This window comes from Sipha flava, unplaced genomic scaffold (assembly GCF_003268045.1).
Source record: "Sipha flava isolate LNK unplaced genomic scaffold, YSA_version1 69_pilon_pilon, whole genome shotgun sequence".
In the NCBI taxonomy this organism is placed as follows: domain Eukaryota; kingdom Metazoa; phylum Arthropoda; class Insecta; order Hemiptera; family Aphididae; genus Sipha; species Sipha flava.
The window spans coordinates 756,419-771,509 of record NW_020273609.1 but is presented as its reverse complement, the minus strand read 5'-3'; the positions used below and the strand labels follow the sequence as shown (position 1 = coordinate 771,509).

The 15,091-nt window shown below is 30.8% G+C and overlaps 2 protein-coding genes across 5 annotated transcripts in view; one reads left to right on the top strand and one right to left on the bottom strand.

The window, feature by feature from the left end:
• LOC112692064 (pseudouridine-5'-phosphate glycosidase) overlaps positions 1-15,091 on the top strand; it is a 212,002-nt gene that overhangs the window by 18,497 nt on the left and 178,414 nt on the right. The window lies entirely within an intron of this gene.
• The window catches only part of LOC112692065 (tetraspanin-17-like), an 87,086-nt gene that overhangs the window by 6,795 nt on the left and 65,200 nt on the right, over positions 1-15,091 (bottom strand). Inside the window, exon 2 of the mRNA XM_025566595.1 lies at positions 1,518-2,157. Coding sequence (XP_025422380.1) covers positions 1,518-2,103 — 586 coding nt within the window. The 5' untranslated portion in view covers positions 2,104-2,157. The remainder of the gene's footprint in view (positions 1-1,517; positions 2,158-15,091) is intronic.

Below are 15,091 nucleotides of genomic sequence, written 5' to 3'. Positions count from 1 at the left end.
CATTGGAAAATATATTAAGGTCAAATTTTTACTATATATATTTTATCTCCGAAAAACCGGTAGTCTTCATAAATACCGACGATTATATTTTGAACACGCAATGATTCGTTATTGGTTTCAAATGTATAAAATAAATATTTCTAAATATTACTACAGTAAATTTACTTAGACCACTTGATTTTTTTTTTTTTTTAATTAATTAATTTATAAAAATTCATTCAATGAAAACTGAACAATTAACTTTGAACTTATTATTTTGAGAATAAATAATTTGTAAACATTATGAAGATTTGTATACTTTTTCATTTATTAAAAGCAATATTTATTTGAAAATATAATTTTAATAAGTCGAAGTTTTCAATAAATATAATTAATTTTTTTTGTGACGTTTTACATGAATTTTACGATCAAAATTCCGAGAGGTAGGGATTGGAAACCGATGTGTGTTGTTTTGGACTTTCACACATGCAACGTAGTAAAAAATTACCAATTGTTAGTTCATCAGATTGATATTTTGAAACGTTTAGGTTATCAAAATCAGGAATCAGAATCATTTAGTTTACTTGAGATTGCTTTGGCAACGTTTTTAGATTTTCAATTTTAATAACAGAAACAGTTTCGAAAAGTGTGTTTGTTTTAAATAAATATGATAAAATAGTTTATACTTGGCCTAAAGTACACATCCATTCCGATATTGATTCTGTTTCCGGGATAATCCGATTATTGTTATAATATATTAATCGTAACATTAGGACATGAGATGGGTAGGTCAGGAAAGACGATAAATCGGTTTCGACTCTCCCATTTTTTTGGTGATTTATTGAAACGTATGTGATTCTCACGAGCGCGGAAACGATACCACGTTTACGATAGAAATATCGGCATGAGAAAAATATTTTTTTTTTCGATAGTAATCAACTCGATAAGTGACTAATTTAGGCACTGTACGCACACCGATCGATATGCCTTTCAACAATACTCCTACAATCTGAATTGCGTTTAAATTACAAAATGCTTATTTATAAATCTATTACTATTATTTGACTCGATTCGTCCAGATATGGCAGCCAAATCTGGGAACCCGCAAAAACCTTTGTCTGTTGTAACGACTATTGAGTCTACCAGTCTCCGACTTATAAAAGGAGCTCCTTGATTCGTTAACAAGGATCACTAAACCATTCACTGTCATTGAACTCGTACAAAATATACGTTATAAAAGATTTCACGTTGAGTTATTAAACGTCTTCTAAAACGTAATTGGCCTAGAAAATTTGAATAAAGAAAAAACATGGGAGATCAAAGGAGATCCCGAAGTGCATCGTTCCATTAGCGAATCGCATTTCTTACAGACGAGCTAGTTCGCATCGATACTTTTTTCGCTCGGTCCGTTCGATCAGTTGTACGTGACTACTAATCGACGTAGACGCAATCAACAATCGATAAACAACAATTTGGAGCGGTGGAGGTGGAGGATGGGAACGAGGGAGAACGGATGGCGCGAGGACGTGCGCACTCACCGCCGGTGCCGCCGACTTGCACGGTCACGTTGAAGAAGTCCTGGGGCCCGTTGACGCCGCAACACTCGTGATCGCGCTGCAGGTCGTCCCAGACGGCGGCGAACCGCCGGTCACGGCCGTAGTCCTTGGCCAACCGGTCCCGGAGCGCCGGCTTGAGCCTGGCCACCATTTTGTCGTACCTATACAGCCAGTACACGCCCAGCACGGCGTCACCGACCAGCAGCCCGAGCAGCAGCAGCCAGTAGACGTTCAGCAGCCGCTCACTAAGCGACCGCGCGCCCAGGAAGCCGACGATCTGCAGCACGGTGCACTGGACGAACAGCGCGGCGTACACGTACAGCAGGCTGGGATGGCACAGGTCCAGTCCGGGCACCAGGTGTCGTCGCTGGTCGGCCACCACCAGCTGGTAGGCGATCACCACGAAGCACACCACGCACACCATCAGCACGGTGTTGCACGTGTATATCCAGATACGGTAGTAGCGCATTGCCCGGTGTGCCGGTGAACGGGATACCGTCATCCGAACGGTAAAGCACTCGAATACGTCAGCGGCCAAGTGGTGCTGGATCAGCATAACGGGCATCATGGGGGTAACTTCATCCGCTCAATGTCGAAATAACCGCCGCCGCCGCCGACACCGCTGCAACAATACATTCACGTAAATATGTGCTCGTGTCAAATGCGCATCACGGTCGACAGTGTCGAATTGTGCTATTTGTTGACCCCTAGGCCATTAAAATTTTGGGTCGCACAAAATTATTTTTTACACACATCTTTGACATTACTATCCAATAATTAAAATTAAAACAGTTTTAATGATAACCAATTATTATTATTAATAAATAAAATCGTGTTTATTACATTTTTTTATTCCCAAAAAAAATTAATTAATTATTATATTATTTCTAATTTTTCAAAATTATTTTATTATTATTACTGCGTATCACAATTACAGCTTAATATATATTATATTTCAAAATTACTTTTGTCCCGTAAATTTGTAAATAAAATTCAGGTAATATTAAAATATATATTTTTTCGTTTTCACAGGGGCCCTTAAATGAGTGAGGCCCTAAGGTGGGTGCCTACTTTGCTCACTGAGTAATCCGGCACTGACGATCGATTATTATTATCATCCGTTATGCATTACCGATTGCGTGCACGGTTCTTCGGAGGGGGGGGGGGGGCTCTCAGTACGATAATGCCATTGCGAAACGTAATGCCTACTGTATCACAGAAGTCCTGTTCACCCGGTAAGCCTAGCTTTATTATTCATTTTTTCAGACACGGCTGAACTTCATGACCGTTGCGCGATTTAAAACATTATAAAAAGCTGTGTCACACGTGAAACATGTCAGACTGTCGCGTGATTACAAACCACTCGAATGAAGAAATAAACGTACAAACGCTCCTATTAAGAAATTATACACCGTACAATAGTTATAATATGGTATAATAGTATATAATACTAAACCGGATGATAGAAATCAGAATCCGTATAGTACATCATATTTTATAGTCTTAAGAATTGTGCTTCGAAATGGGTCATTCACTTTAACTTATCCGCACACCAATTATTTTCTGTATCTAAATTTTGCACACATTACTTCGGTATTTCGCGAATAAAAGTTTAGTATCTCGATATCTGTGCTCGTTTGGCACATCCCTTGCCCTCGGGCATATTAACCCATGAAGGCCTAAATGTAAGTCGATAAAACGAAACTTATTGTTTACAGTAGTTTTTCGTTACACAATTTTAAATCTCAAATCTCATATCGAACACTGGGAAAATCTCATACCACGATCATCTCCGTCTGAGGGTTTAGACGAGAAACATTTCAAATTACACTGTTTTGGACGCGCTACGTCACATTGTATATCTATTAAAGGTTTTAAACTCTAAATAACTGCAATGTTATTGTAAAAGCTACTATTACATCGACGTTTTTCAAAATCATTGATTTAACCGGAAATTTGAATTTGAAATTAAATCTTACTATTTAGGTTATTGTATGTGTCGCTCGAGGCTTAGAATTCTGTTTGAACGGATATGAGTATGTGAGGAGCATTACCTAAAGCACTGGTTTCTAAACTGGGGGGGGGGGGGGGTATACACATTTTTGGGGAGATGCAAACAGTTATTATGAAGTACAATTTTTATTTTAAAACGCAGAGAAAAAAAATTATTTGATCGGTTCTCTTTATCCGTTTTCTATCAAATACTGAGTAGAATATAAAAAAAACTGTCGAAGGAAAAGTGTTGTTAGCATTAACATCAATTATCATTAATTATTAATTTCATTATACCTTTATTTTTTTATTTACTATTTTTAATATTTTATACTAATTTATTACTATAATATTATAATATTTAATGAAAACCTTAATTAATTATTCCATTTTATTATTTACTGTTATTTATATTTTATTTTTTTCAACTTATAGTAGGGGAGACGATATTTTTGAAATTCTTCAAAAGTGGTGTAGAATATAAGAGGTTGGGAACCACTGTACTAGAATGTTGTTCATCAAAGTCATAAAATATTATGGTATCTGGTTAAAAGTTCTCGTAAAATAATTAAAAATATGATGATTATAATAAAATGTTTATAGTCGCTTTTTAAATGTTTAATATGACGTCTACATGTCCGTTCATTTAGAGACACTTTGCGCATGTGAAATTCCCCTACCACACGGCGACTGGTGTTATCGCTATCGATAGTGGTCGTCAAGCGAGACGCTCGGGCTGGTAAAGTGGTGGGAATGCGCAAAAATTGACGGGTTTTGATCGCCATCCAGTTGCGTTCTCTCACTGCACGCGGTGTACGTAATCTGCATCGCATCCAGCACAAGAAACTTAATAGGGAACGCAATAAGCACTGAATAAAAAGTGAAAACATTAAAAATCGACCGTAAGCTATAACGTAACAGAACTCTTTGTATATATGCATAATATATATTGTATATAAATATATATGTAAGGTAAGATTCGTGCAATTTCTGATTTAATGAAAAATTCTGATTTTATGAATTAGGCGCAACTCATTTACATCTCACCACGTCGAAGAAAAGTACAAGGTGCATGTAATATGATCTGCTAACGTTCATGTACTATTTATTACACAAATGGACGCTGTTACGTACGAAAAGGCAGGAATGGTTATTTTTGGTTAAATCTCGTCAATTATCTCAACAGATTAGTTTGAATTCGCTATTTATTTAGTGCAGTCGTGTACACACGTGCTTTTCGAGTAACAATTTTTCAAACGGCGTCTCATCACGGTTTATTTTATTTCTTCTCTGTTAAAATATATTTTTGTATAATAGTTGCTGTGCAATTATATTATTAATTAATATTAATACTTAAAAGGTTTAACGATATTTCTTCGTGATAATAATTATTATTAACTGCAGATTACTGTAGTCGTATATCAATTTAATTTTTTTGGGCTGTCTTACGATTACCAAGTTTTTAATGTTTACAATTATAACAATGATAAATAATACAGAACGGTCCTGTTTGTATTAATATTATATTTACTTCCGGTAATACAAACGATATTATTATGATTTTATAAATGGTTTGCAACTGAATAAATCTTGTGCATTTTTATTATTCTGTACTAAAATGTATGATCAACATTTCAAACCCTCTTGTATGTAGTTAGAAAAAATAACATCTAAACTTGTATCTGTATGATTTATAGAATGTTTTCGGTGTATTTGAGGCTTAATCATTTAATTTTGATAATATAATTGTGATTTCAGACTTCAAGTGTGTTTAATTTAAATAACACTTTTGCGTACAGAAATCACAAATCAATAAATCAAATAGGTGTGTGGATGTACTTTGGTCACACATTAGCTAGGTACTTAGTTCATTGTTTTAGGTTGTTAATACAGATGTATTATCATAATATTAAATTTGAACAAAATTATTATCGCAAAAAAGACGTTATTCTGAATAAACATAATTTTACTTTATTACATTTAAGTTATAATATTCTAATTCGGCGTTCAAGAAAATTGAAAATGGGAAATATTTAAGTTTTTTATAAACACCTATCGTTAGAGTCTGTGTATACTAGTTGCCTTTCAAAATATATGAATTTCTTCCCAGGATCATGCCTAGGGGGGTGCGAGAGTTGTGTGTGCACCGGACGCCATTGACCAACGGGGTGCAAAAACATTTTTATAATCCAAGTAATTTTACTGAAAATTCAATAAATTAACTATGTTAAAGACTCTCTTCCTATTTGCATATTATCATCTTTAGAAGTGTTTGTACATTGTACATGTTGACAAAAATGTTTAATGTAAAAAAATAAGGTAAATCTGACAAATCTGTCTCCGGCTCTACAATAATGTTATGTAGACTTTTTATAAGTATACAAATATTTTGTAGAGAGGTGAGGGTGCTAGAAATGATTCTTGGCACCGGCTGCTGATTATGCTAGACACGGCACTGTTTTCTCTCATTCTTATTGTAAATTAAAGGGTTAATATACACTATTTGCATGTCGTATAGAATTAAGTAGTGGCTTATATATGTAATAATAATACGAGTAAAACATATCTATAGAAATATAGTTATTTAAAATTATAAAATTATACATTTATACAAATAATAGGCACACAATTATATTAAAAACATAAGAAAAAACCCTTATCGTTTACGATAACATTTTGGGTTCTTTGGGAGGCAACTCGTAAATAGCTGGGAGATAATTTATTGAAAAACTATTGACCTTTTTGACTTCTGGAGGCAACTAGTATGTGCCCGTTAGAATAATTATTTAACATATATTTTTAATATTAAAACCTAAAACTAAAAGAAAGCAATGATTTATTGAAATTAATATATTTCACTATCAATGCGATTTTAATCATTAGCAAAACAAAATGTTTAGTTCTTGGTATAGTTGAAATACTTATGCAAATATTTTACATTATATTTATCTATAGCTTTGCTTTGAGTTGTGATGTAACAATCCTAGATAATAATAATGAAAAAAAAAAGAAACAGAAAAACTTTACAATCCGAACGGCCACAAGCTATTGAATATTTTTAAAATATGTTCAGTATGAATATTTTATTGAAGTTGTTCAGGTCATGTATTATCCATAATCATAAGCGTAAACAAAAAGGTTTTGTAATTCTGTATACTTCCTCTCACGGACTACTATTATTTCATAGTAAATCTGTTAAAAATATGTTGCCCAAACATGTTTGAAGTACTTTTATAGCACAAAAGATGTCGCACTAAACAATAAAAAAACACATTATTTAAAAATAATATTTCCTTGCTACAGCTTAAAACATTAAAATATAAATATAAATTATTTATGGGATTCATTTTGTTATGGTCCACATTGTTTCCCTGTATAATACATTATATGCATTTGTATTATGTATATGCATTAGCATTGATTTCAATTAACACTATAATTATATTTAAATGATTAATTTGGTTTTTAATATACATACTATTTATATTATATATTTATTTTGGAAACAGCTTCTTGAGTATATAATATTTTATGTATTTCAACAATTTATTTCATGTTTTAGATTTGAAATTTAAAAATATTGATTGAGGGTTAAAATGAGTATAAAAATTGAACTTGTATACTATTTAATTTTGGCTTTTTTTGATTATTTTGATTAAAAATCAAACCACTTGACCTTTGCATTACTAATCTAGAACTTGTTTGTTCATTAAAATATTTAAATTTAAATTTCGAATTTATTTTCTCTGCATAAATATTAATTTACAAAGTGATAAGACATTAATTTAATGTCATTTATTTAATTTATTTTACTTTAAATGTTAACGTTAATGAATAATGACATGGTTAATTTATTTCTAATTTAAAACCAATTGCTTTACGCGTCATAATGTTGATAAATAATCACTTCCTATAAGAATATTTTTAAAACTTTATTTACGGGTAAGCATAATGGTGCTATATTCAAATTACTTACAAGTCATTAAATGCTTCCCTATAAATTGTAAATTATGATTCACGCCAGTTTTTTGTACTTATTCGCAGTTAATTTTTTTACGAATATGTCTCAAACAAATTTTTAACCGTATTCATGAGTTATGATATTAGAGGTAAACAAAATATGATAATTTATCCAACGGGTGTAATATTTCAACTATGTAATTAAAATTTATTAATTCCTATTTTAGAATACTTTTGTCTTTATTTTAATTTTTTTTAAGGTATTTCATATATATTTTTACATTATTTTATGAAAAATTAGCTTTTTACGGCTAATACGTATTTGATTATATTTTTCATACCTGAGTGGGGTTTTTTTTTTCGGTAGAAAACTAATGAATACCATTAGAGCAATAAATTTTATTAATTAACATTGTTTTATAAATAATTTTACTTTTAAGCGACTTATGAAAATGTTAATGGGCGTTAGATTAGTTTCATGAAACTATAAAGTAAATTGCTATGATAATTAAATGCATAAAATTAACTTTGTAAACTATATTGAATATTTTGTTGGCTCATTGCCTTATATTAATAAATATCCTGATGTCTGATAAATGTCAAAACAGGAGCTCAAAGTTTGTTTTAAGCGCTCGCAATTTCAAAACATAATTTTTTACATTAGGAAATTACTATTTCTCAAGTTTCAACAAGTTAAACACAATCTTTATACATTCATAATTAATAACGTTAACAAAAACATATTAAAACGGCATTTTTAATACTTTTATAATTATTGTTGAAAAACTTCGGAAACCCACGTAGATTTTGATTATAAGAGAAAACTTTTTTTGAGCTTTTTAAATTTGTTGGGTCTGACGTAACAAATGATCCAAACACGGGAGGCCTAAGCTGTCACCGAGAAAAAAAAAAGGGTGGAAACTGCCACGTCGAATATTTGCCAATCGGTTCCTATATGTGATTTTCCTGGTGCATGATGTTTGACGTGAATGTCAAATAGTATCTCGCTAAAGTGAACTCTTGCAATATATTATTATACATATATAGCCAGAAACTTTAGTAATATTTTTGACGTTTGATTAAAATTACAAGGGTTAGGGCAGTATTACGAAATCCGTTTAGGTGAGTTTCTATTTGTATTTATACTTTTTGTTGTTATTTACAATAGCATTGCTATTTGATAAATATATGAATCGTACAGGTATTATTCATTATTATTACGTAGACACATGTTGTACAATTTATTAAATTTTCTATATTTGTGTTCATTATAACTAAGTTCTCGAAGTACTTGTTGTATTGTCTTTTCCGACGTGTGATGGGTGCTGTCAACCTGGAAAAGCGATTGCTATAAGCGTACTTGCGTACGCACATACCTAACGTTAGAGTCCCGCGATTATTGCCTCTACGTATAGTGTTTTCAATATTGCCGTTCAAACGTTTCGGTCGTAATGCACAAACGTACGAGTTTTCGTCATTAATGTAAAATGTTCACTTATCCCTTACCGTTTCCGAGCCGTACAACTGCGTGCGTAAATGAAAACACAACATAATAATGTATAAGAGATGCTGACATTTCCGACGAGTTGTTCCCTTCGTACACATGCACGAAACAGCAAATCTGCGTTCAGCAGCACCAATGTTGTGTCAGTAGCTTCAATATCAATGTGAACTAACGTAGTGTCATTTTTTATGGGAAAATTATGATCGGTGTGTTTTCGCGTCAAATTCAATATTTTAATTTTCATCCGAGTTATGAGTAATTATGTAAAATAATACGATTAAAAAAAAAAAAAACGCACAACATCGCAAAACCCGACGTACGGGCATAGATAAAATACTCTATTATTGTGTTCATATTTGACAGTATAGGACACAGTTTACTGTGATATTAAAGCTAACTATACGAAATTGGTCTTAGAGATCGTAGATTTATGTTGTACGTTTTTCAAAACGGAGACAACGCATGTCGTAGAACGTTGTGTCTACCGGACGAACATCGGAGCTACTGGAATTCAAACACTTTTTACTTTTCGTACTGTTTGCGTAGGTCGGCTGGCCTGAGCGTTATCGGCAATCGGCAACATAACTTTGCAGTCAGTACCGCTGCTGGACAGCGAGCTAATGAACATTAAAATTCATTGAATCGAAAATACTCTTTGTGATTACATTGTCCTGTACAGATTTACAAAATGAATTATAATATTATGTTTGTGTCACTATAACGTTTTACGCATGACGAACCGCTTCTAAAAGTTTACAGTTGGTGATTTATTAGATTTTCTTATTTATATTCAATGCGTTCAATTGTTCACATCTGTATGGCCCATGACACATCTCTCAACAGTACGATTAATACACGAGGAGACGTGGTAAAAAACCGTACATTTGGTTCTGGAATGATAACTATAAGATTGTTTAAAAAAGAGAAAGAAATTAAATCGAATCAGATTTCATGAATACCAAATGTTTGACCGTGCACTGAAATATTGTGCAGTAACAATACGATGTAGTACGTGATTCAGAATTCTGAACTTTAACCGTAGAAAGTATCCACGTAGCGTTCCGAGATGTTTTTCTCGTCCATTTTTTCGGCAGCTGTAATTACTAGTAAACTAACACATTATTGTTCTCGAGTATCTCGTATTGTGACTACGAGCAATCAAGATTTTCTTTGACACGGAAATTCATCACGAGGGTGGTGGTACGAGAGTAAATTTTACATTTTATTATTTTAACATACATCATATAATAATTGATATTACTTTTAATTGCGATTCATAATCAAAATTTTAATCTCGTGATCACGTTTAAAAAAATGATCTTGTGATTTTAATATGTTTACAGTAGACTAATTATGATTTTTTATGTTGTTTTCGAGGGCAGCCTTTTTGTTTCATTTTTTTTCCAACGTTTACTATATAAATTATTTAAATATTCAGAACGTTTCGAAAATGCAGATTTAAAATGTCGTATTATAAACATTTTTATGGGGGGATTAAATTTTATTTTCATTTATATTTTCGTCTATTTTTTCGTTTGAAATTACAATCCTATTTAATCATCGTCTCGATATTATTACATTTTAGACATTTGGTCATAAAATATTTACTTGATAATAATTAATTTCCATGTGATTTAATCAAATTTTATTATTTACTAATTTTATCGCCTTCACCGTGGATTGAAATTTGATGAGTAATTTGATACGGAGTAATTTATTATACCGTCCCTCTTTATTATATTCGACATTCTGTCAAACGGCGTTTTGTAGTACGCAATATTAATACATTCGTGCGCGCGTGTGTATGTTGTATACATAAGGCGAAATTTAAGCACTACTGTCGATTTCCCTTTTTCATTTCGGTACCTATGTCTTCAGTTTATAATTGCCAGGGAGCGGATGTTGATGCATTTATCATATTTTTTAATAACATTTAAATCAATGCGGAGTAAGATATAAATTTGTTTCATCATCTTAAGAATTCAAATTTACCAATTTGATTTTGCATATTTTTGCATATTTGTTCGAATTTTATTTGATTGATCATATTTTTAAATTCATCATGTTTTTAGTGCATATTTGAGGTTTTTTGTGATATACTAATATAGTAATATATTAACAGACTCGATACGCGTAATTAATAGTTCAAAATGTCCCGATGGCGGAGGCGATTATTTCGATTTCTGAGCCTTATCGACTTATCCATATTGTCCCGCGACAGAAATAAGTATAAAAAACCGTTATCGCCGGAATCGATATTGAACAATTTCGTAAATTGAAGTTGTGTTCTACCTTTCGTTGGGTTGTGTACTCGTGTTGCGTTTCAGTTGTGTTCTAGTTTCGTTTTCGTCCAAAGTGTTTCCATATTGTAAAACGTTTTATACCTATTTACTTAAAAATGCCGAAAATTAATTCCAAATCGTCGAGACTTCGTAATTTAATAAATTATTCTATTCTAATAGTCGAAGAAGTTAATGCTAAAATTTTTAAAGTTCCAGAAAATATAGGAAAATCTATAAAAACCAAATTTCAAATATGCTCCTGTCTCATCTACCGATGTAGAACGCAGTTTTTCAAAATGCAAAATGTTGCGTTCGGATAACAGAAGAAAATTTACTTTTTGATAATTTAAAGAAAACATTGATTATCCAGTGCGATTTTCAATTACTAGGTTTATTTTAAAATTATTTAATGCTTAGTTAGTACTTGGCTTCTAATATCTACCCACCTTTATTATTTCAGATTAACAAACAATTCACCAACAGTTCTTTTAAAGTTTTAATTTTATGAATAATTATTTTATACATATATATTTTAAATTTTTAATAAACAAAATAACTTGTAAATAAAAATTTTTTTGATGCATATTTTTAATAAATTCTAAGCATATTTTTATACTTTTTAGTGTATAATTGCATGCATATTTTTAAATTTTTTGGAGCATAAACATCCGCTCCTTAATAATTACATATTCAAAATCGGTTATTTAATTAATTCCATAGTTAATTACCTGAACTTAATATTATAAGTAATTATAATCATTCTATTTAATTTTATCTGAAATAGTAATTACACTTTATATTTGTCAACGGGTGTTCACGTACGCCTAGAGATATACGCAGTATGATTGATCTATATAATAATAAATTGAAATTTATTAGCTAAATAAATTAGTTACAATTTGATTATATTGAACAACTAGTCAAAAACGTACATCTAAAACTGAAGACACTCATTGTTTATAGTGTATTTACATTTTTTTTTTCGAGTTAATTTGTTTAATACTGTGTGTATTTACACGATAAACTGAATTAACCATTAATTGTGCGTGTAAAATTTTACGAATAACTCTAAAGTCATCAATTGTTGTCTTTCACTATTTCAATTCAATACACATAAATTAATTGTTCTAATACCGCATTTAATATATATACGGTGTTTTTTTTCGTTTAATTTTCGATATTATTTTTTATTATATTAGCGTTACATTCGAAAAAGCATACACGTTTTATCACTTTCACAATTATTTTCCTTGATATAATTTTTATCGTTATTGAAGATTGTTTCGATTGCTTTTTTACAACTATAATATAATATATATTCTTTATTGAGAAACAATATAACTTCAAATCATTTATACATTTGTTTTATGTATCACTATAAATCAGTAGTTTAAACATTTTCTGAGTAATTTTAGCTAAGAATTCACTACATTGATATTTTATCTATGGATTGGATAATTCCTTTAACTCGTCCGGTATCATTGTTTTAGTTTAAAATTTGAATTTTAAAACGTGATGTTGTACTACTTACAAAATATGCTAAAAGCCAATAAGATTTTCAGTTGAAATGCATTAGCTTTTTGAATATATAATAATTTATTAAATATCTGTAAGAAACAAACGAGCCATTTTCTGTTTAACAACGAAATCATTTTCTCAAAAATTGAATAGAAAGTACATTTTCTACATGAATAATGTGATTAATTTTGTAATTGAATATATTTATAAATAAATATTGTTAAAATTTCATATTGAGATCAATAACTATTTTGTACACTTAAGTAAAATTTCATTTTTTATTTTTTATTTTTTTTGGACTATACAATTAACTATTATAGTTATTTATGCATTGACAAACAAATCAATATTCGTTACACTTTATAGAATCATTCAGAAACGCGGAAAGAACAAAAATAAATTCGTTTTCTTTATTTTAAATTTGGCTAAATTTTAGCTTTGTCATGTTTTCTAATTTCATAGAATGAACCGGAAACATTCGATTTTGTGAATGTTATTGAACCGTCAAAATCACGCTGTGTGTATAGACATTTAAAGTAGCAAATTTATTTAGTTTTTAAGTCGTTTTTTTAATATTGTGTTTATCAATTATATAATTGCAATACTAATACAGTGTTCATAAGAAAAAAATTCTACATCTGTATTATTATGTAATAACGTACTAACAAATACATATATTCGTCAAATGATATAAGTAAAAAAAAAATATACTTTAAACTATGGGCAACAGCTTATGTTAGTGCATGTATGTTATTATGTAATGTTATTATGTTAATGCATTGTATAAGTGGATGATTGTCTTTTTTAAAATTTATCACGACGCATATGAGATATTTAAATTTTTAGTTTAACTATCGAATTATTAAAACTATTTCGAGTGGACTTGGTGTTCACCAATAATTTCTAAACATTTTGTCAATAATGTGATCATCGTTAGTTATTTTCCAAGCGTTTGTCATGATGTCTCGAACACACCGGGGAGAATTAAAAAAAAATCAGCCAACCTATCTAATCTAAGTAAAAAATTGTTATGTGACTGTATTTTTACAGTTATCTTGTTTAAAATAATTAGCCGTTACCTCAATTGAAACAAAATGTTTAAAACGAAAGAAATTCATTCAAAAATAAAATTTTACTGTCACATAATTTGAAAGTTATACAATAATGTCACATAATCTAAAAGTTATACAGTGCAATGGTCATGTTCTATATTTCATGAAGCGTATCATAGGCTATATTATAGTTGTTCGTGAACTTTTTCCATTTACCTGACACCAAAAATTCAATATTTGTTGTATAAATGAAAATTACACACATAAAAATAACATACATATACATATTGTTTTATTTATTCTATTTTTATTATCATCGTAATATTGCCGTCGTACTATTATTATTATTATAGTAATAGTAATCACATAAATGCACCGAACGTTTAAGTATATTTTATTTATTTAACATTTAATTTGATTCATGTAAAAACAGCCAGTACAGTTTCACTAAACGACAAGAGCTAGCGAATAAAATTATATACATATTAATTACGTATCGTTACCATTTGAAGAGCATTGTATTCAAATATTTCAGCGATGTTATTAATAAGCGTACGCAATAAATTAACTCGCACGCATTTCTTGTCTAGTGTTAGGCCTTCCTTGGGCCCCACACTGTTCGGAAACGGTTGCCAAGATAAAAATTAACCGTCCGGATGGCTAAAGATAATACTAAGGATTAAAGATAATATCACTGTATAGTAATGTACTGCCACAATTACTAGAACGAGTTGTTCGGCTTTAATCACGGTACTGTCGATGAAAATAGAGGAAAACCCGTCAAATTGTATCCGAAAACTTGCATTGCAGTGCGCGTAATAAATTGTTCATCAAATAAGTTTGGAAAAAAAAAAAACATAACAATAACGCGATGCGTGTTAATATTCGTGTGTAATACGTGAGCGTAAATATTTCCTACTCGCATTATCAAGACTTATCCGAATCATTTTCATTCTTTAAGTATGTATACGGTTACGTAACGACTTTTCTCGAAAAGAAAATTTATACCTGAAAAATAGTTTATGATCAACAATTGCGCGGGCGGGTTGGTGTTGGGTCCCCCGAGGTGGTTTCTTTGGTTTTCATACATGAACAGCATACGTTCTTTTGCTGGTTGATCGGAGTAGAATACGGCTTAACGGTGATGGTAGAAGGGGATTTTGGATTATAATAACGTTAAAGCGGAGTAAAAATCCACGTTAAGTTTAAATGACGGTTGAACCCCGGGATCAGAGGTGGATAGGTATT